This window comes from Colias croceus, chromosome 21, assembly GCF_905220415.1.
Source record: "Colias croceus chromosome 21, ilColCroc2.1".
In the NCBI taxonomy this organism is placed as follows: Eukaryota; Metazoa; Arthropoda; class Insecta; order Lepidoptera; family Pieridae; genus Colias; species Colias croceus.
The window spans coordinates 9,229,444-9,256,798 of NC_059557.1; the positions used below are offsets into that span (position 1 = coordinate 9,229,444).

At 33.4% G+C, this 27,355-nt stretch overlaps 1 protein-coding gene across 4 annotated transcripts in view; it reads left to right on the forward strand.

Annotated features, from left to right (window-relative positions):
- The window catches only part of LOC123701492 (neurobeachin), a 310,024-nt gene that overhangs the window by 8,920 nt on the left and 273,749 nt on the right, over positions 1-27,355 (forward strand). For 2 of the 4 annotated variants that reach the window (XM_045648985.1, XM_045648986.1), the window contains exon 1: positions 4,207-4,726. In XM_045648985.1, the coding sequence (XP_045504941.1) occupies positions 4,508-4,726 (219 nt within the window). In that variant the 5' untranslated portion in view covers positions 4,207-4,507. Of the gene's footprint in view, positions 1-4,170; positions 4,727-27,355 lie in introns of those variants that run through there. The other 2 variants (XM_045648984.1, XM_045648987.1) reach the window with 2 other exon arrangements.

Sequence of the window (27,355 nt, forward strand, 5' to 3'; positions counted from 1 at the left end):
ATTCTATGATTATGCTCGGAGTTTGTAAGAGAAATATCTCGAATTTCGCTCAAATACACCGTGTGTTTTCCTTAAGCCGAAGTTTTAAAGGTCTCTTTTGTTTATTCTGCTTTAATTTGTTTTGACCGCCGATTTAAATTAGATTTGGATCTCGATTAATGTATCTTTAGATATGGTTTTCCTTTTCTATTTATTATTATTATCGTATTTGTTTCTTGCATATATAATTGAACCCTTAACCTCATAGGCTAAAATCTATCAGATATCATGCAAATAACGTACGAGTTTATATCTGTTTAGCAATGTATAAAATGTTAAGAAACGGTAATTAATACATTTCAATGTTTGAATAGGTATTGTCATAAGTAGGTATACCTATAGGTAGTCACAATTCAAGTATAAATGAGTTTTCCGAAATAGCCGATGAAACCGTATTTTGCACTGTAAGCGCTGAAATCATTGCAATTTTCTGTGCTGCCACATATTTCACGAGACCATTCCTGCCACAGAAACTGCATGTTTTTAAATATAAATCCGTGTCCCGCAAGTGAAATAAAATTTCCATTCCGTACTGTTTCTTACGAATTATAAAATTGCAAACGCAATCCCGTGGCTGGGCTCGCTAAAATATTTGACTTTGTAATTTTTGAGCGTTGGCGGCGAGTGAAAATATGGGGTGGTCATGCTTTTGTGGCATGCGTTAGCTTGGCTTGCCTGCATGGATTGCTCATTGGGGATGAATAACATGCTGTTCATGTGAGAGGTGATTACTTTTTTTTTAATTTATGCTCGTACGAACTGGATGCTTTTTTAGTTTAGCAAAATGCATGTCATGCGGCTTGAACGTGTTTTAACGTATGTTTATTCATTATTGCCGTTCGTCACTTGATGTATGTGCGCGGGAAGCGGTGAACCTTGACTGGTCGTAGCCGGTCGGTGGACAGATACGGGATGCGGAGTGATGTTGCGGTTCACGGGTGAAATATTCAGCACAAAAGTGACGCAGTTTTGTGTTTGGATGTTGATTTATTTTAACTGAATATTAATATCAATGTTATCTTCGATAATAATTATGTTTGGAAATTTGTTGTGATTGTTGATGTATTTCTGCATCAAAACCCCAATATAATTAATAGAGAGATATGTTCTCTGCCAACACAAAATATTTTCTAACAATGCCCTATTAAAGTCAGTTATTCTGTTGTTTACATATACACACAACATAAATATTCAGATGTACACACAACGTCAACGAACTTCATTCAAGACCAAATATAAAGAACTACCTTCATTTAGATTATTCAAAATGATTTAGGAATTATAGGATAATGCTAAATAGAAACGAACTGATAAGAAAATTAAAAAGGATTTTCCATCGAGTTTTTGTTTGTACAATCATATCTACATTGTTTTCATAGAAGATTACGCAAATGAAAAGAAAACATATGAATTAGGTAGTAGGTAGGTATTTGCATACTACGTACGTCGGCATGTAAGTCGAAATGAAACCAAAACAAATAAAAAATGGCAACGTGAAAAATAATCTGTATTAATTGAGGGACGCTCGTTTTAGAATGGATTGCGGTAATCAATACGCCGCGATCCGTTTCCGCGTTGCTACGGCTTTCTGCTTTTGTTTTCTGAATTATAAATGTCCGGAAATATTTTATCTCCCGTATCTGTGTTATTTATTGGGGATTCAAGTTCATTCGCCGGGTGATTCTTCTTTTATTGTTTCTGTTACACGGATTTCCAAAGTGTTGTTTGAAGAATATTGCATTCTAACGATTTATGTGGCGAATTCACTTTGGGTAAATGACGGCGCGCCGTGAATGGGTTGCAGGAACATAAATCACAGGCCCGAGATTGTGGTCGCTTTAAACATTTCTACCCTATTTTATTAATTTATTAACCTTATCAATGCTACAGAAAGTTAATATATTAAAAGGGTCGAAATATTTATAAATAAGAAACGTAGACATTTATGTAGAAGAAAATTTACCACTTAATGTGAGGCCGTCGAATGGTTAACCGCGAAACACCAATAAAACGGGTGAAAAGCATTTACAAGCTCAGAGCCATAAACCTGCACCTACCTATATAAAATCGATTACGCGAAGTTTAGCATTTGAGTCGCGTTTCCCGATTCGATAAGTCTCCTCTCGTCGAATTTTAATGCGACACGACTGTATTTTTGTGAACATTTTAAATACATTCTTTTCCCGCACAAAAGAGTGAAATAATTATAAACTTGAAAATCTTTTCATTTTTAAAATTATACCTTTAATTATGCGCTGGAAGTAGGTCGAAGGCCGCGGGCGTTCGGCGCCAAAATTGTATGTGACTGTGTCATTGTTTCTTTATATTTTCGGTAACGAAGCAAAACGGCGAGAAGCGTTTTGCCTTTTTAAATTTCCTGCTTCGTTTAGCTTTTGATGTTTTGTGTATTTTGAACGGAATTCATTGTACACCATTAAGGTTTTGGTATTTTTATTACTTCAAAGAGTTTGATGTCATTTTGTGTGATAAATCTTATATAAATGTAATACCTATAGAATACTTCCTTAGCTTGGAAAGTTTATTTTCAGATATAGAACTAATAAAACCTGTAGTCATCTACCTAAGTCTTACATTCCGGACTTTCCCTATAAAGAAATTAAATATAAATGAAAATCTACCAATTATAAAACCAATATTTGAATACGAATCATTAAATTGTATAAAATAAATAAAAAATATAGAGGTATCTGTTGGTTGATTCCCATAATAAGGCCTCTATTTGCAAGCTCCTCACAGAGGCACTCAGCAGGTCGTGTTTTTGCACCGCGCTATTCAAATCGATAGCTCAAGTGTGCCCGCCGACACACCGACGCCGCTCTCAATAAAATTATATATTATACGTTCATCAATACATCACACGTTTTCCATGAGGTCGAGTTTACACGATAATTTAATTTGTTTGCTGAAATTTTATTAAAACCGATACGTATTAATAAAGTTTGATCCCGTTTTATGTGATGCGACGAATTCAATGTGTGTGTGATTGCGTTTACGTATATATTTGAACGATACATACTGATGGATATGTCATGTCGCGAGTATTATTTGCCATGGAAAATATTTCATTGAAGAAGTTAACTTGGTTCTATTTCGATCGTGGAATGTTCGAGACATTGAGTGGCCGTGGGTGGAAGGGCTCATGCAGGCGCACCGGGATTAGCGGAGATCCTCCCTCGCATTGCTACGTAACAAGCGGTCTGTGATCTGCTCTACAAACCTATTGTTAGCTTGAGATGGGATTTATTGATACATACACTAGCTCGTACGTGGGAGATGACGTTTGCAGGTTGCAATTACTTCTCACAGATTTGTGTTGAACATTTTATTTTAGTGTTTGTAATTTTCATTTTACTAAAATATGATGTAGAATTTATGATTAACAAAAGAGATTACGCTGTTTTTACAAGGTTTTCAGGTTCAAAATACGCCTTGCAAATAGCCATAGATTTAAATTTGAAGTATCTATAATTTTTGTATCCGTTTCGTTAATTTAATTTGCGTATCGTTCGTGGCTCTACGAATATGAACGTAATGGGTTTATGTCAAAAATAATTGATACCGATTAGGTCGGTGACACGTGACGGTAATCGTTTTGTTGAAACAACGAGATTTGTATGGATTATATTCCAATGCGGCTGTATGGATGGATGGACATTATTCTTATAGCAATACGTTGTTACATTTGAAGTTAGAATTTGATTGGTTTTGTTTTATGTGTCCAATATTTTGTGAAGGCTGTGATTGCCATAAATATGATAGCATTAGATTTAGGAATACGAGGACGGCTTGTAAGATGTCATAAAAGGCCTATAAACGTTATATAAGATATACTTTCGGCTATAACAATGTTTTTATTATATTTATAAAGCATTTAGCGATGGTCGGGAACTCGCCTTCGGTAAATCACAAGCGGCGCCAACGTGCTCTGTCACTGGCCTGATGAATTATGACTCATTCAAAAAACTTCCCCTCATTTTTGGATAAACTTTTCAATAAATATGAACAACATTTTGTATCGTATCTTTTCTATTACGTTGCTCTGGTTACATAACGTTTAAGTAAATAATTTGGGCGGTTATCCATTAAACTAAACGTGATATAAAATTATAGATGTGCCAATAAAGACTCGTGACACTATGGAGGTATATATTGTACTGAGTCTGGCGGCAATGATGTACATCCTGGTGATGCTGCTAGTGAACAGCGACCTCTGGAAGGAGATGGACAACGACTGCCACTGCGACGACTGCCGCACCGTCTGCCACTGCCCCGTGCCCTCCGTGCGTTCCGTGTCCTCTAAGATCGACATCGAATGCCGTTAATTGCTCAATTATTATAGACAATACAGTATAAGACATAGAAAACTGTAGTGAAGTGTTATATAGTGCGATAAGTAGATAGTGAGTTGTTAGATTATTGTCGTGGTACAAGTGATGTGCGGGTGCGGATGATGGAGCCGTTCGCGCGGTTGATGGAGGGCGCGCCGCTGCCCGGCGTGCTGCCCACGCGGGACGCGCGGCCTCGGGGTGCTCTGGTGCACGCCAGCCTCGCCGCCGCGCCCCATCTGGGCGACAAGAAGGGCCGCCACCTCACAGGCACCTTCTGCCTCACTGGCGACACCATGGAGGGCATCATACAGTGCCTGGTGTTCTTGAAAGCGTTCTCGGTAAGCGTTTACAGATGTAGGCATGTGTTATGTTGACTAAATAAATGTATTAGTTTAATTATGGTTTGTGGAAACGAAGTTTTGGTTGTCGATGTCTTTTTAAAATATGTAATTCATATTAGTAAAATCATTTTGTTGATTTACTTAAATTAATCTTCAAAAATCAAATATAACATAGATAAGTAGATACTATTTAGATAAATATATATCTACCTACGACATTTTTCTGTAAAGTATAAATCTATCAATTTACGTGGACCAATTTCCTGTGAGTACTTAGAACGAATGAAAAGGTTCGATAAACAAACGTAGGGGAAAATTAGATGCACTACAGTTTCATGGAAAATTCCTCGTCTCTCGCAAAATAAGCTTCGAATTATTTTCAATCTGAGAATGTTTTTGTCATTCTGTATTTGAAAATTTCCATTTACAAAGCAAACATTTAGCTAACGGGATTTAGTTGGAAACTCTTTGAAATTGCATAGTTTTTGTTAACTGATTAATTTACTAAAAACACATATTGAAATAGATTTGAATGTACGTTATGAAAACATTCAACGAGGACTCACTTAAAACTTGAATGACAGAGAGAATATTATAATATCAAACGAAATAGATTGCTAGCGTTCTTATTTCGTAAATTAAAAAACGATGTTCAATGAGCTTTCCTTTTGTATACAAATTTGGTCCGTAACGAGCGAGCCAGCGATAGACTGAGTACTTTTAATATTATCTTAATATTCCCTTTGTAAAAAAATTCTCCCTTCATCTCATTGGGAACATGATTAATTCATGTAACGCTGGTGTGGAAATGTTCGGCCCTCCTTACCGTACCTTTAAATATGTACGAGACGAATAGCGCTCGTAAAACCCTGTCTCCACTGCACAGGTTGTTGATGAATACTTCGCATGACTTCTGTTGTCCTAGTAATATACACGTAAAAGTTTGGACGTTTACAATCAATTACGCAAACATTTTTTGTGCCTGTTTGTACAGTACATGGAATTTGAAGTGAAGATATATATAGATATATATAATATATCAGTCGGCTTCACATGGCGTTACGATGTGTATAATGAATCTTGTACATTGATTAAAATAACAAAAGTCAGTTCTATAAGCTTATGCGCAGAACTGGAAGAATAAGTAAGTAAAAACAAATTAAACACTGTCTTTTGGCAATAAGCTCATATCTAGACACAGCTTATTCCGTACGACACTGTGGCCTAGTAGTTTCAAAAGGCTCGTTCATTAGGAAAAATAAAGTTGTCCGGCCGCAGTCCGACCCGAAGTAATTGTGCCGTCCATGAAGACGCAGTGCGCAACGCCTCGCTTTAGTCCTCTCATTTGCATACTCTTAGCGTCTGTTGGTTTATTGTGGTTCTAGTGAACACAGTGACATGCTTCGTTAGTGTGTTTAACCGTTTGTACTTTTTGTTTGAGTGTATGAGTTGTTTGCTGGTCAATAATTTATGCCAATATCATTAAAGCTCTCTTACTTTGGTTTCTACTATAATCCGTGATCGTTTTGTATGCATTGTGTTATATAATTTTTACTTAATTCGATTAAGAATCGATTTCTGAGTTAAGAATCTACATGAATATCAATCTCATCGGTAATAATGCAGATTTCTATTGACCGAGGATCTTTCAAAACTGAGTTCAATAGTTAGGTAAGTCTATCCATTTTAAACATCAAAATAATTCCGATTTTAATATCAATGTTGACTAGCCACGCTATTTTAGTGTTAGAACATGTCTGTAAAAATGTCTACCTAAATTCTTGTCATTATACAATATGCCATAAATTAAGCGACTACCCGCATAAATGTTAACGCGTATTTAATATCCAGGGTCCAAATTTTCAGGCTGACAGGGTTGGCAGGCGGCGCGTCGGCTTCAGAGTATTAACCCCTCAGCTGTCGCGGCGCGCCGCCTCAAAAAGGTGCTGTCTGTCGGGCAAATTCGAGCGTTCGGCGCTGATTTGCCGATTTTTTTAGATATTAAAATTTGTGATATAAACTTTAACCTGTGAGACTCTTGTAAATTTTGATGCTAACTAGATAACCAAACTTTATATTAGTTACCTTACTTACTCCCTGGCATGTTTATTTTACTTATTAGAAGCATTTTTTCCCACACATTTTGAATAAATGTGACATTGTAAAGAAAAATACTCATAAAAAAATAATATCAAGGTATTTTAGATTTTTATTTTTGTATTTTCATACTAGAATAGACAATCTTTTGAGTAAATATAACAAAAACATAGGTTTATTTTATAAAAATTCGAGAAACTTGAGAATGAATATCATCGTTTACGCATGAACATAAGCGGACGCGATCCCCAATCATGTTCATACAAATACAGACTTTACAGGGTGCTCCAAAATTACAACATTTCAAAATTTTTTGCTACTTGTTTTTATTTTTATTTTAATCAAAACTAGATAAAAACTAACAGTAATTTTTACTTTTTGGAAATATTTAGGTTTTTATTAATGTTTAAAAATCGTCTTATTCCTAAATGACGTCATTCTTATGGTGGGCTTTGTTCTAACGTCTGTATGTATAATGTCTCCACATCAATTTTAATTCTAATTTATTTTCTCTTAAAATTTGCGATTAAGAAAATATTTTTTGTAGTAACATAATTATGAATAAATGCTTTTTTTTCTTTCATGCTCTTAATTATCTATACATATAATAAATCTATAGAAGGGTAAATTCTGTATATTGAAAATATAAATAGCAGGGGGTGTTACTCAATCGATACCAAGCCCAAATATGTGATTTAAAAATTTTTGTCTGTCTGTCTGTCTATATGTGAAGGCATCACGTGAAAACTAACATTTCGATTTCGATGAAACTTGGTATAATTATACCTTATTATTCTGGGCGTAAAATAGGATACTTTTTATCCCGGAAAAATACGTAGAAAAAAAAATTTTAATTTTTCCGCGCGGACGGAGTCGCGGGCGGAAGCTAGTAATAGTATAAAATGAAATGTTGACCAACTACAAATCGAAAGGTACTGTATCCATTCAGAAAAATGTCTAAGCTGTACAAAATATGTGAAATCTATATTTAATTATAAGATACATAACTTAATTATAAACCGTTACATTTAATTTATAAATCAAAAATTTACGGAAATTTGAGTTTGAAGCATTTTTTATAAAATACAGCTTATGTAAAGGATAAAAATCAATAAACTTAAAGATTCAGAATAAATAAACAATTACATATAAATGATATACATCTAAATGTTATACTTATCATTCTAAAAATCAACAAATAATAGGAATCAGTAAACATACTAAATGAAAATCATTATATTATGTCCCTAGTTGTATAGAAGAAAGAATAGTATCATATTATTGTTTTATTAAAAAAAAATGAACGTTATGCCTTAATAAACTTAACGCTCCCAATCCTATTTATGCATATAACTTAGCCACGCGTTACGCAAATAATTTAGTCCCTGGGGTAAATTAGCTTATGAGTAAATAAATAGTTCAGAGATTCTCTAAAAAATATCAATCATCCAAAGGATTGAAATAATAGGTAAGTACTTAAATAAATTTTATTTAACTGATAGCAATATAAAAAATTGTTATGAAGCTTTATGTCTGTACTATTTATATACTCATGTGGTTGTAATGTGTAGTGTTGACGCCAACATTGGCCAATAAATATGAATATTTGCAACTAACGTTAACTTCTGTTCATTATGTCTTATAATATATCGAACACAACGACCTCCTTGAGACGACGATTTATTACCACGAGCTTCCACTTGAATTTGATCAGGAAAGTGATGATATCTATATGCTATCCAATCTAGTTTTTATTTTACTTCAATGCATGCAGTATTTCCAAGCATATTGTAATTAAGATATATAAACTAATCGGTAAAATTGTATTAAAATCGGTTCAGTAGTTTAGGGAGTCTATAGTACCTACACAAACGGCATGAAACTTAAAAATATTTTGATTGGAATAAAATAAAACGTGTAATGTGTAGAATTTCATGAAGAATCCTGGTATCAGGAATTAAAAGCTGTAAATTCCCAGACACTGATCGTGTAAGTATTATTATCTGTTCATTTGACAAAGTATACAGAGTTATATTTTCTTGATTTCAAATACTGTTACGTCCTATTGTTAAAGTAAGCCTGGGAGTGTCTTGTATTCCATTGGCACAAGGATCGTTGTTCCATTTGAATTCTCTTTTATTGATACTCAAATGCTTACGAATCGGAAAAAAGTAATCCTATATCAAATAGTTACTTAGATATTTTTATTTTCAAATGAGAATTAAAATATCAAGGCGGAAGTTTATTTAGGGTTACCTAACAAATAAGTAATTATTGATTATGTAGTTTTAGACAGCAATGTGATATCTTCAAATAAAAAAATTGCATTCTTCTTCTGGGTAATAGAAGCAGTTTTGACACCAAAAATACAATAATTGTTATCGCTAGTCATTTAAAAAATGAGAGGATAGATTTATATTTGCAGGCGTACTGCAAATGATGCATTTAATTCGTTTTATTAAATCTGTAATGTTGCAAGGCTATTTAAAGTCAAAAAATAATCGTCTTCAGACAGCGATCTACATCTATAACGTTCTGCCTACGAATGTACTACATAATAATAAAAAACCGGCCAATTGAGAGGACTCGCACACCGAGGGCTCCGAACAAACCAATTTTTTATTATGTTGTAACTCTAAAATTTTATGATTTTCTAAAATATTCCTTAATCTGCGCTATAAGAGCTTATTTTACCCCAAATTCAAAACTCTACGTACACGGGAAGTACCCTGTAGGTGTCGATTCCCTTGCGAATGTCGAAATTTGCGAAAATTTGCAGCATAAACGGCTGTATCTTTTGATTGCGTTGGTTTATAAGTTTGATTTTTTCACAGCTTCAATCGACTCAAGTAATCAATATAAATTTCAGTTAAATGTCACATCACGCGCTCCTTTGAAAATGGGTCTTGACAGACAGACAGACAGATGGGCAGATAGGATGGACAGACGTAATCTTATTAGGGTTCTGGACCCTTAAGAACCAAACCCTTTGGGATGCAGCCGTTAATACTGCAATTTTTAGCAAATTTTGGTTTAAAACCGACAGGGTACTTCCCAAGTACATAAAATCTTTAAATTTGGTAAAAAGCAATGTTTTATAAAAACAGATATAAGAATAATCGCAAAGAAAATGATTTTTTAATTGCCATTTACAAATAAAAAAAATAATAATTTCAACTTACAACTCATATGAACGCCTACATGTATAAACTTAGTATTCACATTAAAAACTCAGATTTACAATTTAAGCTATAAAAAAAAACAAAAAAAAATTGATAAATAGCAACGTCATATAGCACAGATAAAGAATTCTAAAATCTGAATTAAAAGATACCTACAGCATAATAAAAAAAATAAGTTTGTACGAAGCCCTCGGTGCGCGAGTACGACTCGCACTTGGCCGGCTTTTTATTTTTTCTGAAACTTCAGGTTCCCCAATAAATAATAATATTTTGTATTTGTATGAAGGTAAGAATATGTTGTACAATTAAAGTGTTAAATTTCTTTTTGAGTTTGTCCTACACAAATTACATAGTATCACTTTGTCCTATATATAGGTCATAGTGAAAACCATTGTTCCCTTGTTCATTGTTGTTTCTAGGTTTTTTTACTATTTTTCCAGCATATATACACTTTTAACCATAATATACTAAAACTAAAAGAATTAAGAAAGAAAATGTGTCTCTGGAATTTTTTCGTAAGCAGATTACGGACTATAATTTTTGTAGTTGATTATGTATATCGTTTTTAACCTGAGGACAATTATAAATACCACAAAAACGATACCTTTCAATATAAACAAAACATATTATCATGTACATTTTATTTTGTATGAAAATGAAAAATTTAATTGAAGACGAAATTTAAAAAATAGTGACGTTGAATTTGTGAACATCCTGTATGCGGATTTTACGGGGAAATTATTGTCGTCGTGGAACACAGTATCAAATTTTGAATTATATCATTAAAATCTTCATAAAATTTCTCGTAAAATGATGTAAAGAACAAATACAATATGTAAAAAAAAATATGATTTACCAGGGGTCAAAAACTAAGCAACGTACAGTTAAGTGATAGATACATATTTGAAACCATTATTTATGGTATAATTGTTGGTAATTTTCATTATGTCGGCACATAAACATTAGGTTATATAGTCAATAATAATAAAAAGACCAATAAATAATTACCGTTTTTCAACTTTCCGCAAAATTTTACATTTTGTAAAACTTTAAAAGTTAAAAGTTACTCGACTAAAGTATGACATAATTACTGTTATATTTCGAATATTTATCGGTCAAATTATTATTGGATGGACTTTAAATATTCAGTAATTCATAAGCTATCAACTAAATAGTCGTTTATGCAGATTTGAACTATATTTGCATTACAATGAGCCAATTTCCAACCGGCGGTGATTTGGCACAGATCTGTGCCCCGACAGACTACGGGTACAAAATTTTTGGCACAGATCTGTGTTCCGACAGACGAGGGTTTAAGGCGTATTTACTGGACTAGTTCTATAGCTCGAGGCAAGCCGGTGGTTAATGCTTGTACATTTAACCAGTGAAGCTGCCATAATGTCATGTAGCTGTACCGACGTAGTTGAGCTAAAGCTAGGTTTTCTAAACATGCTTAAGTCTATGAATTTTATACTATTCAAGAGACCTTAAATTTTATTTTTTATAGAAATTGAATCAAAATATATTTTAAATAAAGGTTCCATCTGCAAAACTTCTACTCACTTATTTAAACTTTATGCAAAACTACGTACCGAAATACACAACTAAGGGAAATACGGAAAACAGAATGTAATACCTGAAACTGTGATGACTAGAAAATTTTAAGAACACGTATTGCTCTTCACGGTGCTCTGTGATCACTGAAGTTTTTAACTATACAAAGAATTCTAAAGAAAAGTTTCCCGCGAAGACTTTGCCAAGATAATAAACATCCGAGTCATCTCACGGTGTTTCAAAGACAAGAGTGATATAGCTATATAGATACACGATAGTACAGCAGTCAGAAGACCAATTTATCAACCCATATGGAGTGATGTACAAGTTGGTTCCACGCTGTTAATCTTCCCCGAGCTCCCAAAATGCATCTTGGAGAATAATATCGGTTTAATGTAGCGCGGCGTGTGTCGCTAAATGCTGTGGGTAAGCTTTGTTATACCAAAACTCGAACGTTATATACTGAGCTTATTTTAAAGCACTTTCAAAATGTTATATTGTATAACGTAGTAGAATTAAGAAGATATTTTGTACAAGAGCCACAATAATATAGGTGATAGGAGTGCTGATGTGTTTTTTTGTGTAAAATATAGGACATTGGACAGGATAAATATAAAACCATAAATGTCAGCTCGTGTTATTCAACATCAGGAATCGGATCACGACCATAACGTCACCGCGTTCAAAAATATACGAATTGGGTTACCATCCGCCGCGGCCGAAGTGAAAAAAACATCAATAACTAACAACGTACGTTATTTGTATGTGTAGCGATGTATATAACTTTTATTGTTATGTGTAACTTACAGGAACCACATTTAAAAAATTGAAATCCATATAAAATTCGCGGAATTATGTTGTGAAATGTTATACGATGTTCCTTTATTTCTCAGTATTTCATGTCCAATAATTAACGTAAATGGTTGGCGTTGTCGACGACAGTACTAAAATAGTAAGCTCATTGATTTGCGATTACGATGGAATTTAAGAATAAATTTGGGTTCAGAGTTAATCAAGTACAAGAGAAATCTAACTTATTTAACTAAGAATCCACGATTGTGGATGTATGTTATAATACGAGTGTATAAAATAAACAGATCTGTATTTTATTATCTGTATATAGCCTACAGGCGTGACTTGTGGCTCTTTTAATAAACTCTAAATTTTTCAGCCCATAAAATTATTTAAATGCAAGGTGAGCGTTGTTTATTTGGACATTTTTATATTTTAAAGGGTTTGCTGGTCCGCAGCCAACGGCCCCGTGTAATTGATAGCGAGCGGTTAACTGGAGGCTCTCTTTTCATAAATTGGACGAAATTGCTTTAAATGAGAGCGTTTTTGTTTAAAAAGGAAAATATTTATCTTTGTGACGAAACACGCTTTTAATGTATATTTAATACAATGAGCTTGTAACAGAGTTTTGTTTCGCATTCATCCCTAAGAGCTTTTGATCTAGAGACTAATAAAAATATTTTGGTCAGGCAGTGTATACAATGAATGTTCATCTGTTGTGAAAGAATCCCATCTACCTACCAAATATGCTTGCATAATATAACTAATCTGTTTTTTATAAGCAAAAGACCTTGTTTCTAAAATATTTAGATTGAAAAGCGTAAAACTAAAAATAGGTCAACCCGGAGGCAGTTGAATGAATTAAGCGTTTCGCCCTCCGGCCCTTCGCTTTCACTCAAGTTGAATTTAATTACCTTTAACTGAGCCTTGCCGGAACCAACTATCGTCTTACTAACGCATTTCATGAATATTACTAGTAATATATAATACATATAATATATACTATATACTTACTTGTAAAAAATTGTAAACGCGCAGCTGTATTTATTATATGTTTTTTTTTCTACTTTCTCTGTTTTTTTTTTAAATGTAATCTTTGTTTTGTACTGAACATGTTCTCTGGGAAGGAACTGTCTTCCTTAACACAGGATTTTCCTAGCTAGGAAGACAGAGCCACACTGTAATTGGACTGTATTAATTTTTGTACTCAATAAAGATATTTTTATTTTTTATTTTATTTTATATTATGAAGTGAAAACTATATAGATGTTAGGTAGGTACTATCTATGAGCCATGACGTCATCCGCAAACTCGGAATTTAAAGTCATAAAGAAAAACGTTAAAGCATAGGTAATATTTTTATTCTGCTGCATGATATTGGGCGGGCAGCGTAATCTGTATAAGCGTCTATGCATGTTGAAATAATCTTTACCTTTATACATCTCATAGTTGAAAATTCTACAATCTTAATAAAGAGAACAATTTCCTAAAGTACATAACCGATTTTAAAAATCCTTTGAAAGATTTGAAGTAAAAATATTACATTATTTTTTACGGTTCAACCAGGCGGAGCCAGGACGGGCGGCTAGTGTAATATGTAATTAAATGAAAACTGACTGATGGAAACTGAAATTCACTTTTAAGAATCGCATGAGTAAATTCCAATAAAGAGATACAAATTCAACGAAATCCCTTTGAAAGTTGAAATAAAATGCAAATAATAAATTGCATTTATTTTCGTTTAATGATAAATCTGTGACAACTTCGATAAAACCGCAGATTCAGTAATATCATATCTTTAATGGAACTCCGCTACATGATAATAATTATAATTTTAAAAACAAAGTTGTATTAATAAAGAAGGTATATATAGTATTGCCTTTTATTTTATTAAAAATAAAAGTAATCTCATATATAAAATAGATCTAATAAAATCACATACTCACAAAGGTACTATGTACGTAGTATATATCTGTCAACTGTGGTACTAGGTACCTACCATCTCACACATTTTAGTACTAACCTGTCACTATATTGTCTTCGATAAAATTATACAGTAGGCATTTTAGTGGGAATGGAGACTGACAATTGAATCGTCTGATTCCCAAATACAATGAAACTCTACCTTTACAAATATTATGTAAACGGATTGGTATTTATTCAAACTGGATTCGTTTGTTTCCCAAATGTTAAGTTAAAAGCTTTTAAGTCGCAAGCATTCCTTAAATCTGTTTTAATTAAGTTGGAAAGCAATTAACGCGAGACAATCTGTAACCAATCCAAGTTGACACCGGTCTGTGCCTTCCACCTGTGGGCTTGAGTAGCCCGACATTATGCCTCGGTTACATTCTAATGGACCCTGTTTTAGCGGGATGATGAATAAAACATTGGCTTTGACAATCGATTGACGGTGGCGCGCGTTGTTGCCGTGGATTATTGTTATTGCAGGTGGAAGTAAACAAAATTTCAACAGACTGCTGTCGTGACGTGAGCTTTAAAATAATAAGCAGTTTCTTAATTTTTCATTTACAAGTAAATTTTTGTTGATGTTGAAGCAAATGTTTAAGAAATGAACATGAATTATTTTAAGTAGCACGGGTTGTTATGCATTACTGCTGTTTATGGAATATGTTTTTAAATTTTATCTAATTTAGGCGTTATTGGAATTAAGCATAAAGTTACAAATTATATAAATAAGGTTAGTAATCTTATATATAAAAATGAATCGCAAAATGTGTTGGTAAGCGCATAACTCGAGAACGGCTGAACCGACTTCGATAATTCTTTTTTTATTATATTTCTTGAAGTACGAGGATGGATCTTATGTAGAGAAAACGTAAACATGTACCACGGGCGAAGCCGGGGCGGACCGCTAGTTAAGTTATAATTATTGAGAATTAGTTTCAGCAACATATTCTAAGAAATGTACCAAAGTAAATAGAAGTAGATATCTTAAAATGTTGTGTCTAGGTAAGATTTGTTTACGATGATGTGATTAGAAGAGCAACTTAGTATGGTTATTATAAAAAATTGTTCAGTTTTTAGAATTTGTTATTAAATAAGGTTCTTTATTAATTGTTTTTGTAGTCGCTTCTCGTTCTGTGTCTATTTCGAAGAAATGGATTCGAAGTGTTTTCTCGCGGGGAAATTTATATTAAATTGTCTGCAGGCAATTGGAAACACTGTGGGTTGTAAGTGGCACTAGAAGAGAAATTAATTGTTAAAATAATACTGCAGTTTAAATATTGTTATTTTCTTTACATTAATTGTAATTTTAAAGAACGTACCTCGTAGGTACTTGTCGACGAGGTTTCTTCAAATTCAGACAACTTTATTCGAATGGTAACAAACAGGATATGTCTTGTTTTAAAGCAAGTTGTCGAGATCTTACTTATAATAATAATTACTTTGTAGAAATCTCGATAATAACCTACCAGGTAGGTAGAGATAGAAACGAATGGTTCAATTTTCTAAATTCAATTCAACATGACGTCACAACGGAGTACAAATGTGTCAAATGTGAGTAATTGTGACGCATTATGAATTTGAGTCGTCAAATGCGCGCATTGTAATGTCAACTGAGGCGGAATTACGCGAGATCTCTTTGTGACGTCACATAGGCGCCCTCCATTAGTGCGCGGGTTCCGTACGTGTTTTCTTTGTGTTAACGGACCCCTTCCCTAACAACGATATTGTGATTTCCATTTCGGGTTCGACGTCTGTGTCTACTCGCCCTGACCTACTTTAATGGGATTCCAAAAACTATGATAGATTTGTTCGCAATTTATTGGATGATTGATACGGGAATTAAATTCGGTAAACGGATTTCTAAAACGTAGCTATTATTGGATTTATGATTTCTATGAGTTATTTTTTATATATAACTAAATATTATATTTATATCTAATTAATTTGAATCACAAATCATTTGTACATCTTACACCGAAAATTGAGCATAAATAAAATACTGAACTGCAGAAAGGAAAAGAACACGTTTTTAATTTACACAAATACATTTATTTGTTTTGTTCATCACCAATGACGCCATTGGCAATATTGCGAAAAAACGTTAATTAATATTACTTACATATCTGCATTCTGCATACAGGTATATTTATATATATATTTCAGTTTAATTTACAAGTGAGCCAATCAATTATGCAGTCATTGTGGTTACACACAAAGTTTTCGCTTGTATACAACCGAACACTATGGTCAAAGCAATTATTTCAAAAGCAATTTGTATGATTAATATTATTTCAGTTTGTTTACTGAATATGGGAACGCAATGCAATGGTAAGAGCAAATATTGAGTTTTTAATTTTTGGAATTTTTAATGATATCAAAACGTTTGTTGCGAAATAGTTTTTCTGCGCTAAAGCGTGTAGTAAAAAAATAAATAAAGAGTCAATTTGGTGGCTGGAATTAAAGGTATAATTTATTTATTTTATTTATTTCAGATAATTGCATCCATATAATTGTTAGTATCTTGTTACCTTAAAAACTATGTTAGTATTAAAATTACACAATTATTTAAATAATAAAAAAGTATTTATCTTTGACGAGTTGCTTTCAATGAAGCCACCAACACGACGCGAGTGAGGCGTGCAGAATTGATAACATGCGAGATTTGCCGCGAATACCTCGCCTCTGTCGTATCGTGATTTGAGTCAATCGCTTCAGATCAAACCAATAAGCTATTTACAGTATCGGATAACAAATGTTTATTTATTATCATTTGCCCTAGTCCATTTTGTCTATGTTCTGTTTTTATGTAAAGTTTTCTTCCAATTTGTCTCGGAGATATTATAATATGCGGATTTGGAAAATCCAAATAAAAACAATTTTATTTAAATTATGATTGTAGTTAGTAAATATTTTGTTGTTAAAAAAATATGTATAATCTTGAAAATTTAAAAAACGCGATTAAGATACCTATGTAACAACAGCGGGAAACTCGAATTTCCTTAAAATTATTCGTGTAAGAAAAAGAATACTTCGTGTATCGTAATGATGTTTTATTGAAAGGAAATCCTTTCGAAATGGCAATATTAATTCGATCCCGCGGGAAATTCCCCAGGCCGCTGCTCACCGTACATTCGGAAATTAAGTTTGTCACTTCGGGACACTTTTGTACAAATGTGCCGTCCCCGCGACACGCATTGCCCGGGTAGGGTTGCCGAGTAATGGCTCCGAAAGTTGAACATTACCAACAACACCCACCATGCTTAACTTTAATTGAATACTCGGGATACAGAGGAATTATCCAAATTAATTATTTGTTGCCTTAACTGCTGCAATAGCTTACAATGCCAACTTCCCATCTAACTTTTGTAAAGCAAATTTGAATATAATTGTTCTATTTAATTTAGAAAACTTTCGACTTGACTTTCATTCATTAAATGAGTTCTCATTCAAGTACGCGTTTTATTTAGAAGCATCAAAGAAAAAGATTTCCTACAATAAGTGTTCTTCAGCAATTGACATTAAACCGGTCTCCGATTTATATAGGTATACAATTATTCTCGTACGAAAATAGATATTCAAATTACAAAGCGAGTCTTAATAATTCCACTTTTAATACTGTATCTAAATTGGAATTATCTCCAGTTCGAGCAGTGCCAACTCGATGCCCAGGGAACCGGGAGTTACCGCCTCGGAGGGATTTGCTTCTCGGATAATGTGGATTGTTGTATTTTGGGGATTCTCTAAAGCCTTTAAGAAGTGCGCGTTAATGTAATATTTGATGATATTCGGAGAGATTAGGCGGGATGAAGTCGTAATACACGATGATTCTTGTTCACGCCGCATTGGTTTCGGCGCAGGTATGACTAGACAGATAATAAACTGCTTAGCGATATGAAATAACCAGACAGACTTTTTGTCGCGTTGATACTAAGCCGTAGACTTAAACTAAGTCGTTCGCTTTAAATGAATACAATGAGAGGTTGTTGCTTCAAATGTTTTAGAATTTATCTTAAGTTAAAGTATTGGAATATCTTTCTCCATGTTTTAATACGAAGGATTGAATGGAAGGATGTTGTAAGAATTTTTGAAAGGCATCACGAAACAATTTTAGGTATTCTTTTTGATCAAGAAAAACTAATATCTTCTTTATCAATATAGATATCGATATGGTATAGGCCTTATAGGTATCATTGGATAGAAAATCAATATCCAAAGTGAAATTTCTGGAAAGGATCGCTTCTAAAGTGTGAACACAAGCTCTCCCCGAAGACACGGTTGCGCAAGGGCCGGGTTGGCGGTTAATTCGGCCCTCTACTTGAAATCAAATTACGCCTCTTGCTCGGAATGGAAAACATTTGGGCCTGCCGCTGACGGCTTGATTACGTATCGATTCAGTCGTCACTCCGTAGCCTTTGCCTCTTGATCATTCTTCAAGATTTTTGGTCTCGAAATATGTATTACTCAATTTGCGGTTAGTGGGCTTTGTTAATAGAACTTGGTTCATCACGCTGTCTGGCTGTGTTGGTTTTATTTAGTAGAGTACAAACCACATCTACTGATACAACGGAATAGGTTCCTACATAATTTTTAATAGAAGTTTTCATTACTATTTATGGACATTAAACATGTATTTTGAATATGCGAGAAACTTGGCTTAATATATTACATGAACCTACAAACAACACGTGTGTATATGCATTTTATGATAACATTACCTTAATAATATATCTACCAAAGTTTAAACTCAAACAAACTCAAAAATAGTGTGTGATTTTTCGCACATTTTACTTCTCAAAGAAGCGTATCGCATTCGATAATAATGGAGGACCCAAAAGTTTCCTTTAAAATAATTCGACCGAAAATCGATGGCTTTGTAAATATTGTAAAAGAAAACTTTTCAATTTTCTTGAGACTCTTTTCTTTTAAATTGCTTCTGGATCGAGTTTACAAGATTGGAAACTAAATTTTTGTACCTAATTTGGAAATTGGGATTTCTTCTTGATTTTTATGTACGAAATATTTTTATTAACAATTATTTTGTTGTTTTCAGGTACGTAGTATATGACATCACTCTGTAAGACGTACCTACGATGGTAATGTAAACATAAAATTGCAGTTATTATATTGTGTAGGTAAGTGCGGTAAATGCGGATTTTATTAGCTAATAAAATCCGCATAACTATGTAAATAAAATCAGATGAGAGCATGGGATATGAAATGTATTTGCCAAATTCTCTACTAAAAGTAATTGACGCTAATTTGTATTGTTATGAAGTTAATTCGTTTGAACAACAACAAAATACCCACACATATATGCCATCACGGATGTCCGTGTACCGGGGCATCATGACTTGACAGGCACTCGACCCTCAGAGCAGAGCCGGGTCAGTTTACAAACGGCCTCCGTTCACCTCCAGCGCAAACACCTTATGTTTATCGAGTGATATTATGTGTAAATTAGTTTCGTGCCTACGCATTTATTTTCTTTTATTTTTGTACTGGGATTTAAGGTTTGGGTTTTCGTAATTTATGTGTGTAGTCAAACTCATGTTGATTTGAATAATCGGGTCACTTTCAAAGGGTATTTTGAATCGTCATATTGAGAAGAAGACGTATCGTTCTTAGTAGTTATAAACTGTCCAAGTTAAAGTGTTGGTCCACAATGGAGATGCAATCAAAGTTTACTCAATTAAGTACTTATATTCATGAAGGTATCATTAAATGATTCGGTAACCATTTGATACAATACCATGTATGATTTACGTTGAAATTAAATGCAAACAGTTGAGTCTTAGAATATGTTTCGATCTCATAAATTATGTGTGACAAAGTACCTTCGATCAATGTTGCTTTATTCAATTAATTTAATTAAAATCACTGAATGCAGAGCTTGGAAAGGACCGCTCGTAACTGAGGCAAATTGTTGCTTTCAATATTAAAGAAGTATAAATTTTTAAACGGCTTCAATCAATTGAAAATTATTAATAATTTATTATTGGTAGAATTCATTATTGTTTGAGTTTTCCAAGGATCATAGTTGTTGTGGAATATACTACGACAGTAAACTATATGTATAAGAGTTGTGAAACTATACTTGTAATTATAACTTAATTAAAGAAAATCTCTTACGTTTAATGAAAAAATAGATTGATACGCATAGAAAAATATTCAATGATGATTACGTACTTACATGCTTATTATGCTTTTCACAAAAAATACAAAATATAAAGAATAAGTTCTTTCTGGCTTCACATCCCCAAAAAGATACAATGTAAGTACAAGGTAGGTATATCAAGGTATATAAGTAGAGTAGAGCAGAAAGCAAGTTTATCAACAGCGGCATAAAGCTTCTTTACAGGCCCACTGACACCATTCCCCATTTATTCACGTCTCTGAGGTGCGAAAATTCTGCGCGATTAGTGCCCGCTAATGTCAAAGTTTTCATTTTAGCTTTTTTCTTCAAAAAATGCTATAAACCGCAAGTTTTATACCGGCTTACGTTTGACAGTGTTTTCATGTATATATAAATAAATTTCAATAAAAAAAAATACAAATCGCAGCATAATGACATTTGACATGATCCGCACGCAATGCAGTGCCATATAATTATTCCCTCACTATTTTAATAAACACTTGTAGTGAAAAGCTCGTTGACAGAATTCAATTTGTGCCAACGGCTGTTCGTATTCATTTCTATGGCTGAATATATTTTATTTCATCTTCATATTTCAAAGCGCGCTCACAAGATGAAAAGACAAGCGCGGCAGCGGAATGCCGAGTTACACTAATTACGTGGTTAACTTGATAAATGAGATGTACGCTTAATAAGCTAAGAGCCTTTCGTTTACGTGACACGACACGATTTAAATACAGCGGGTATTTTAAATGCCGGCGCAGGTTTGTGTAGTCCGTACGAGTTTTCATCGGTTTATTTTTAGTGCCATTTTGAGTTGAATATGTAGATACCTACCACTCATGATCGCAGAATTCGAGAATTATTACATAAATTGGTGGTATTTTAAACGTTCAACTTAGTACATTGATAACAACGCGTCAAGTTTATTGAAAGAAAACTCGAGAATGCTCTAAGAAACTTCTTCTCATAAAGTAGCAAGTCTGTTTCTATCCTAAACAAAATGTGTCCATGCCAATTCCTTACGTAAGTACACCTAAACTGTACGAAGAAGAAATTCAAAGTGATTTTTTTCCACACAATGTTGGACTAAGTAGCGGCAAATGAAAGTTACATAGAAGTGTTCGCAAATGTTTTATTTCAAGAGCAGCAGTCGGATTGTAATTCGTATGTAATGAGCTACGAGTCACGACAAAAGATCGCACGTCGTGTGCGAGTGGTGTAATTGCATAATTACAAAGAGTCGCTCTTGACATTTGCACAGAGCTGCCGGAATATATTGTATTATGTAGTTATTCCCGCTCCACTGGAATGAAATACAGTGACATACAGTTTACAGTTCAGTGTTGCTTCTATTACCTACAGTGCGTTAAATTTTGCATTTTCAAATAATTTATTTCTAAATTTTACCAGTATCTAATTTGATTAGGGATAATATTTTTTTATATATTGGTACAAAAGATAAAGCTGTTAGTAATATTAATTTAACTTAGATGAGCAAAATAGCACTGCATTCCCGTATCGCAAGCAGAAAGAAAATTAATTTTATATTGACTAAGTTGACAGGAAGAGCTCGGTATGCGCTTATTAAATAGTTACTGGCATCGGATGAAATTCTTTCCTTTTTTCCCGCCCAAATATCTGCAACAATATCGCAATATTGCGTTCGATAAAATGTTTATTACGTTTTTTAATGTAATAAAAGTCGCTGCTTTTATGAATGATTTACTTGCGAATGAAGATTTTAAAAAGTCACAACGTGTAGGTTTTTGTCCCTCCAAATGATTAACGAAAGGTTAAGGTAAAGGAAAGCTTAAAGAAAGGTTTAGGAAATGACTAGTAGGTTAATATTTTATTATAGTGGAATCGAAATGACTCAAAAAGCTTCAAATATTGTGACCATCCGATTGAAAATTCTTAGTGAACTTCGCTGATTTCTCCTCTTAAATACAACCCTGAAGGCGTATGTATATTTTATATTCCCGTATTTTGTGCCACGTTATGACAGATTTGGGTTACATTTTCATATGTTAGCGCTAACCCACTTGGTTTCAGCTTTATCAGATATAATTTCTCAAGTAACACACTATAAGATGAATTATTAAGTTGCTCTTTGTAGAAAAGTTATAGTTAATCAATAAAATAATAATGGATGTTACGACCTTTTTACCAACATAGAGGTATATAAAATATATTTACGACAAGTAAGTCAAGTTAATTTACAAAGGAAAACAGTTTAAAAACTGCATTGCTTCCTGGATAATTTCCGATAAATTCCGAGTAGCTATTTGTTGAATGTACTTTAATTTCACTTTGCGATAACAGCAGGTACTCGCAATAGAGCCGTGTACAAAGTACAGCTGGTTTTATGAAATTCTTTCATCGGTATATCTGGTAATGGTACGGGAAAATGCTCTTTGCGTGTCGATTTTATAATTTTCTAGTTATACTGCATTATGTATTGTGATCAAACGTATGGTTTCTATTTTTAGCAGTTGTTAGCCCCGTGAATTTTGTGAGATTTTAAAAATTATTTAACTATCTACACAGGCAATAAATTATATCAAAATTACCTTTTCTGTAGTGTTTTTCTACTAAATTGGTGATTATAAAAAAATATATATTCATCATACATTTTGAGGGACTCTACCGTGGCATTGCAAGACAGATGACGCAAGTGCCGCAGCTTGCGAACACCCCTCAGAGGGCCTCGTCGACGAGTGATTGACGAGTCCTCTCCGAGCACTCCGTCTTAATTCCCTCCACCGAACAGGCGCCATTTATTTTTCACGAAAATCAGCCGATACGACGATGTAGGACACTTTGAGCAATCTTATTTATTTATGTTAAACATCATGAAAGCTTTGGTAATGCGCGAATAGAATATTTATGGGTTTAGCAAAGCCGTCTAGCAAATCGAATTTTTTCAATTCGAAACGATTCATCACCAGAGAAATAAGGGAAATGTTTTAAAAATAACATAGAGAAATTAAAACGAAATAAACTTCTTTAAATAACCCGCAATATACCATAAGTATAGGTGATGGAACCAATGACTGCATCTATTATGCAATTTGTGTAATGCAACGTTTCACCAAACTGTTTATACGAACAAACGTGAGTTATAGTAAAGCAGTGTCTCTTGTCGGGCCACAGTAATATCCGAGTGCCCCAAATGTTCCTACAGTCGGAAGATACCTTTTAAGAAAATGAATACAAGGCGGGAGTTTGGAATTTCCATGCAAATTTTATTTGATACAAGTTTCACAAAAGAGTTGTTCCGTATCGCCGAGCTGTGAGCACAATATCGGTAATGGCCTGCTCACCTTCAGATGTTCATTTGTACTCTGATGGATTTGTTTTAGCACGTCATATAGACTGTTTTATTGTACGAAGTAGTTCAAACTACGCAATTATTGGTAGATCTGTTTAATTCTTATAGCTACTCTTAAGGCAGTAATATATAACTGTCATTATAAAAAAATTTTGCTCGAATTATTAACATATTTTATGATATAATTTTGTTGTCGTATTGTGATCTATATAACAATAATACCAACTGTAAATTGAAGTATATAAGAGGAACTAGTTCTCTGTTTAATCAAAGCCTTTCGCTTTAAAATTTTTGAGTTTGAGATTTACCCCTTTCCAACGATAAGTAGGTACCTGCCATTAACGTTGTATTGAATAGACAAGATGATTAGATGTGAAATATTATATTAATGAAAATCTATTCTATTATATCTAATCTTAGATTTTGTAATGTAATATTGTCGATTCTTCTCTGTAGAAATTTCTTTCCAAACTGGTTGTAAATATTAATTTATTGTTCCTACTTTATGTCTATTTAGAAGACAGTTTGTATACTTCTCCATTGTATCTTAGAATACCAACGATTTGTTCTTGTGGTAGGGAACCACAAGAAATAGATCTATTTCAAAATAAGGATTTCGTTTAAAATAAAGCTCTGTTTAATAAATCATGAGATGTAAAATTTTGGTTAAATAGGGGAAGAAACATTCTCTTTAAATTTTACTTTCGTCCAACAAAAGTTTCACTGTAAAATTGTTATAAAGTAGAGTGCTTGGGTAAAGGTGGCAAGTAAAATGTTTTTCCCAAAACAGGGCTCGTTAATGGGAGCGAGAGGCACTTCACAAAATGTGAATGCGGGAACATTAGCCGCCGATACTTTTAATTCGAAAAGTGCGCCATTATTTATGACTAGTGTGGGTTTAGCGTCTGTCAAAATAATATCAAACCGTGCATTAAGGCTCATCGATCATTGTCACTATTTGCGAAACCACAGCTTACTCTGGAAATTGATGTGAGCCAGTCAGGTTGATATCATTACGGAATAGAAACTATTAGTTATCCGCCCGCAAGATTCTATTTCACTTTGCATTTCATGTGCGATATTTTATATGCCATGCCAAATTCAATAACGATAACATGCAATATAAAGAGTTGTCTCGATAAACAGGAAATATTAATTTAAATAAAATATAATGACTAAAAGAGAATACGTGTGAATGCGTATTCCTTTTAAAATACATTCGTAAATTAATGAACATTTCCACGGCCGGTGTGAAATTTGATACGAAAACGGAATTAAGCAACAAAGCGTGGAACCTGGAGAGCAAGAGCACAATTTAATATTTATAAATCGAGGTGCACTCGAACGGCTAATGGACGCGATATCGAAGTGAGGAGGTAGGTACTAGAGTACGGTCTCAAAAGATATGCCGCTTTGACACCCAGCGCACCTATCATATTTACACCTATGATAGGTATCTATATGCACTGGAACACGGAAGGAATTTATGAATTTCGTGTCATGAAGATGCTCAAAATTCATCGACTATGTTTTTATTATGAGTTTTGTGGTTTGAAATTGCGGTATCGATATTTGAAATGTTATTATATTGGTTTCAAATTTTATGTAAGTTGCACGAGGAGAATATACCTTATTTTTTTTATTTTAAGAATTTCTAATAACGCACGTCTTAAAGTATGTTTGTATTATGCCAGTACAATAGTAATAGCTGTTATTTTTATTAAAAAATAAGCCTAAAAGATTGTATTGTTGTCTTTTAAAGTTGCGTTCTTTAAGCATTGCACTTTGTTCTCAGCAGCTCTTAATTATCCAAGGTAACTTTAATCTCACTCGTCGTACATGGCGAGATGTCATCAAAAAATGTTAATTATAAACGAATTAGCCCCCGCTCTCAGAACAATGTTGACGCGAACCAAAGGGCCTTCAACAAAACTTGACGTTAAAACAAATTTACTAGACAATAGCCGTGTCTGTTCTTTTTGAGTGAAAATATCTTACAATGATTATGGTGAGTGTTGATTCTACTCTCGTTTTGTTCCCCGGCGAACGTCGCTCCGTGCTAATGAATTTTTGAATGATACATAAAATACTGCTTTAGCCGACGACGCGTCGTTGGGAGCTATGTGTTTTTATTTTAAGTGTAGAGTGCTTTACGTAAAGCATTTTTTAATAGGGTTAGATAAATATAACTTCAAATAAATACTACGATTAAAACTATATAATTCGATAGTAGTGCATAGTTTTAATAGCAATAGAAATCTATGGTAAATAGGTACAAGGTTTTAATTTTAGGCGAGAAAAACAGAAGAAAGATATTTAAATGTCTTCAATGTCTAATATAATTAATAGAGAATATATTATAAATAGAAATACCTAGTATGTATATACCTTTTAACCTAATATTGATGTTACATTATTTATAATACGTTGTAAATACAAATAAATGTATTGAAATATAAATATCAAAGAAGTTTTTATCTCGGATTGTTTTATTCGTAATGCCACGTGACGAGGGTTGGTGAGGGCTGCCATATCTCAGTTATGAGATTGAATTGCCGATAATAAAACTAAAGTGTTAGTAGGTACCTACTATGTTTGTAGTAAATAAATGTTACGAAGTTTTAAAAAAAATATATTAAAATATGAATCAATTAAAATAATCCGTAAATTCCGCATAAAGATTCGGTTCGAACGCGTGATAGAGCGTCGCGATACGAGGCGGAATTACAGCGATGACATCACGTGGGATTCAATTGTGATGAAACAGACGACAATATATATCCTATTTTTAGAGATTTTGGCTGAAATTATTGTTTCTTATGCTGTTTAATTCGATTATATAAAATGGTATTACGATTGTCGAAGAAAGCTGTATTCAATACTAAATTCTAAAATAAATACCTACATCTATTTCGAAAAGCGAAAATTAAATATAAATATATTATTAATGTTTTGATACGAAATAGATAATGCTAAAAAGACCACCAATATCTTTAACTAGCTGTTGCCCGCAGCTTTGCCTGCGCGGAAATAATTTTTCATGGTACATACTTTCATCCCCTATTTTACCCCTTTAGGGGATGAATTTTCTAAAATTCTTTCTTAGGGGACGCCTACGTTATGACATCTACCTGCATGCCAAATTTCAGCCCGATACGTCCAGTGGTTTGGGCTGTGCGTTGATAGATCACTATATCAGTCACCTTTGAGTTTTATATATATAGATTTGAGTTTTATATATATAGATATACTGGGCTACGAAATTATTCGTTCGATGTATTAACGTCTACGAAGTTAAAGGCCTACGAAACTCTACATAGATCGTAGGCGCCGTTGTTCATAATATATTACACGCAAGATAAACTTAGAGTTGATCACTTACTTGTACCTATATGTTATTATACTAGCTAGTATATAAAAATAAACGCGTTTTATTAAAAGAGTATATTTTCTTGAATTGTGTATCAAAAATGTAGCCGGTGTAAGCTTGAATAGGTTTTATTGTAGAGGTTGAAACGAATACAATCTGAGATGGGTCGTTACCGCCCACTCCCGTCTTTGAGGAT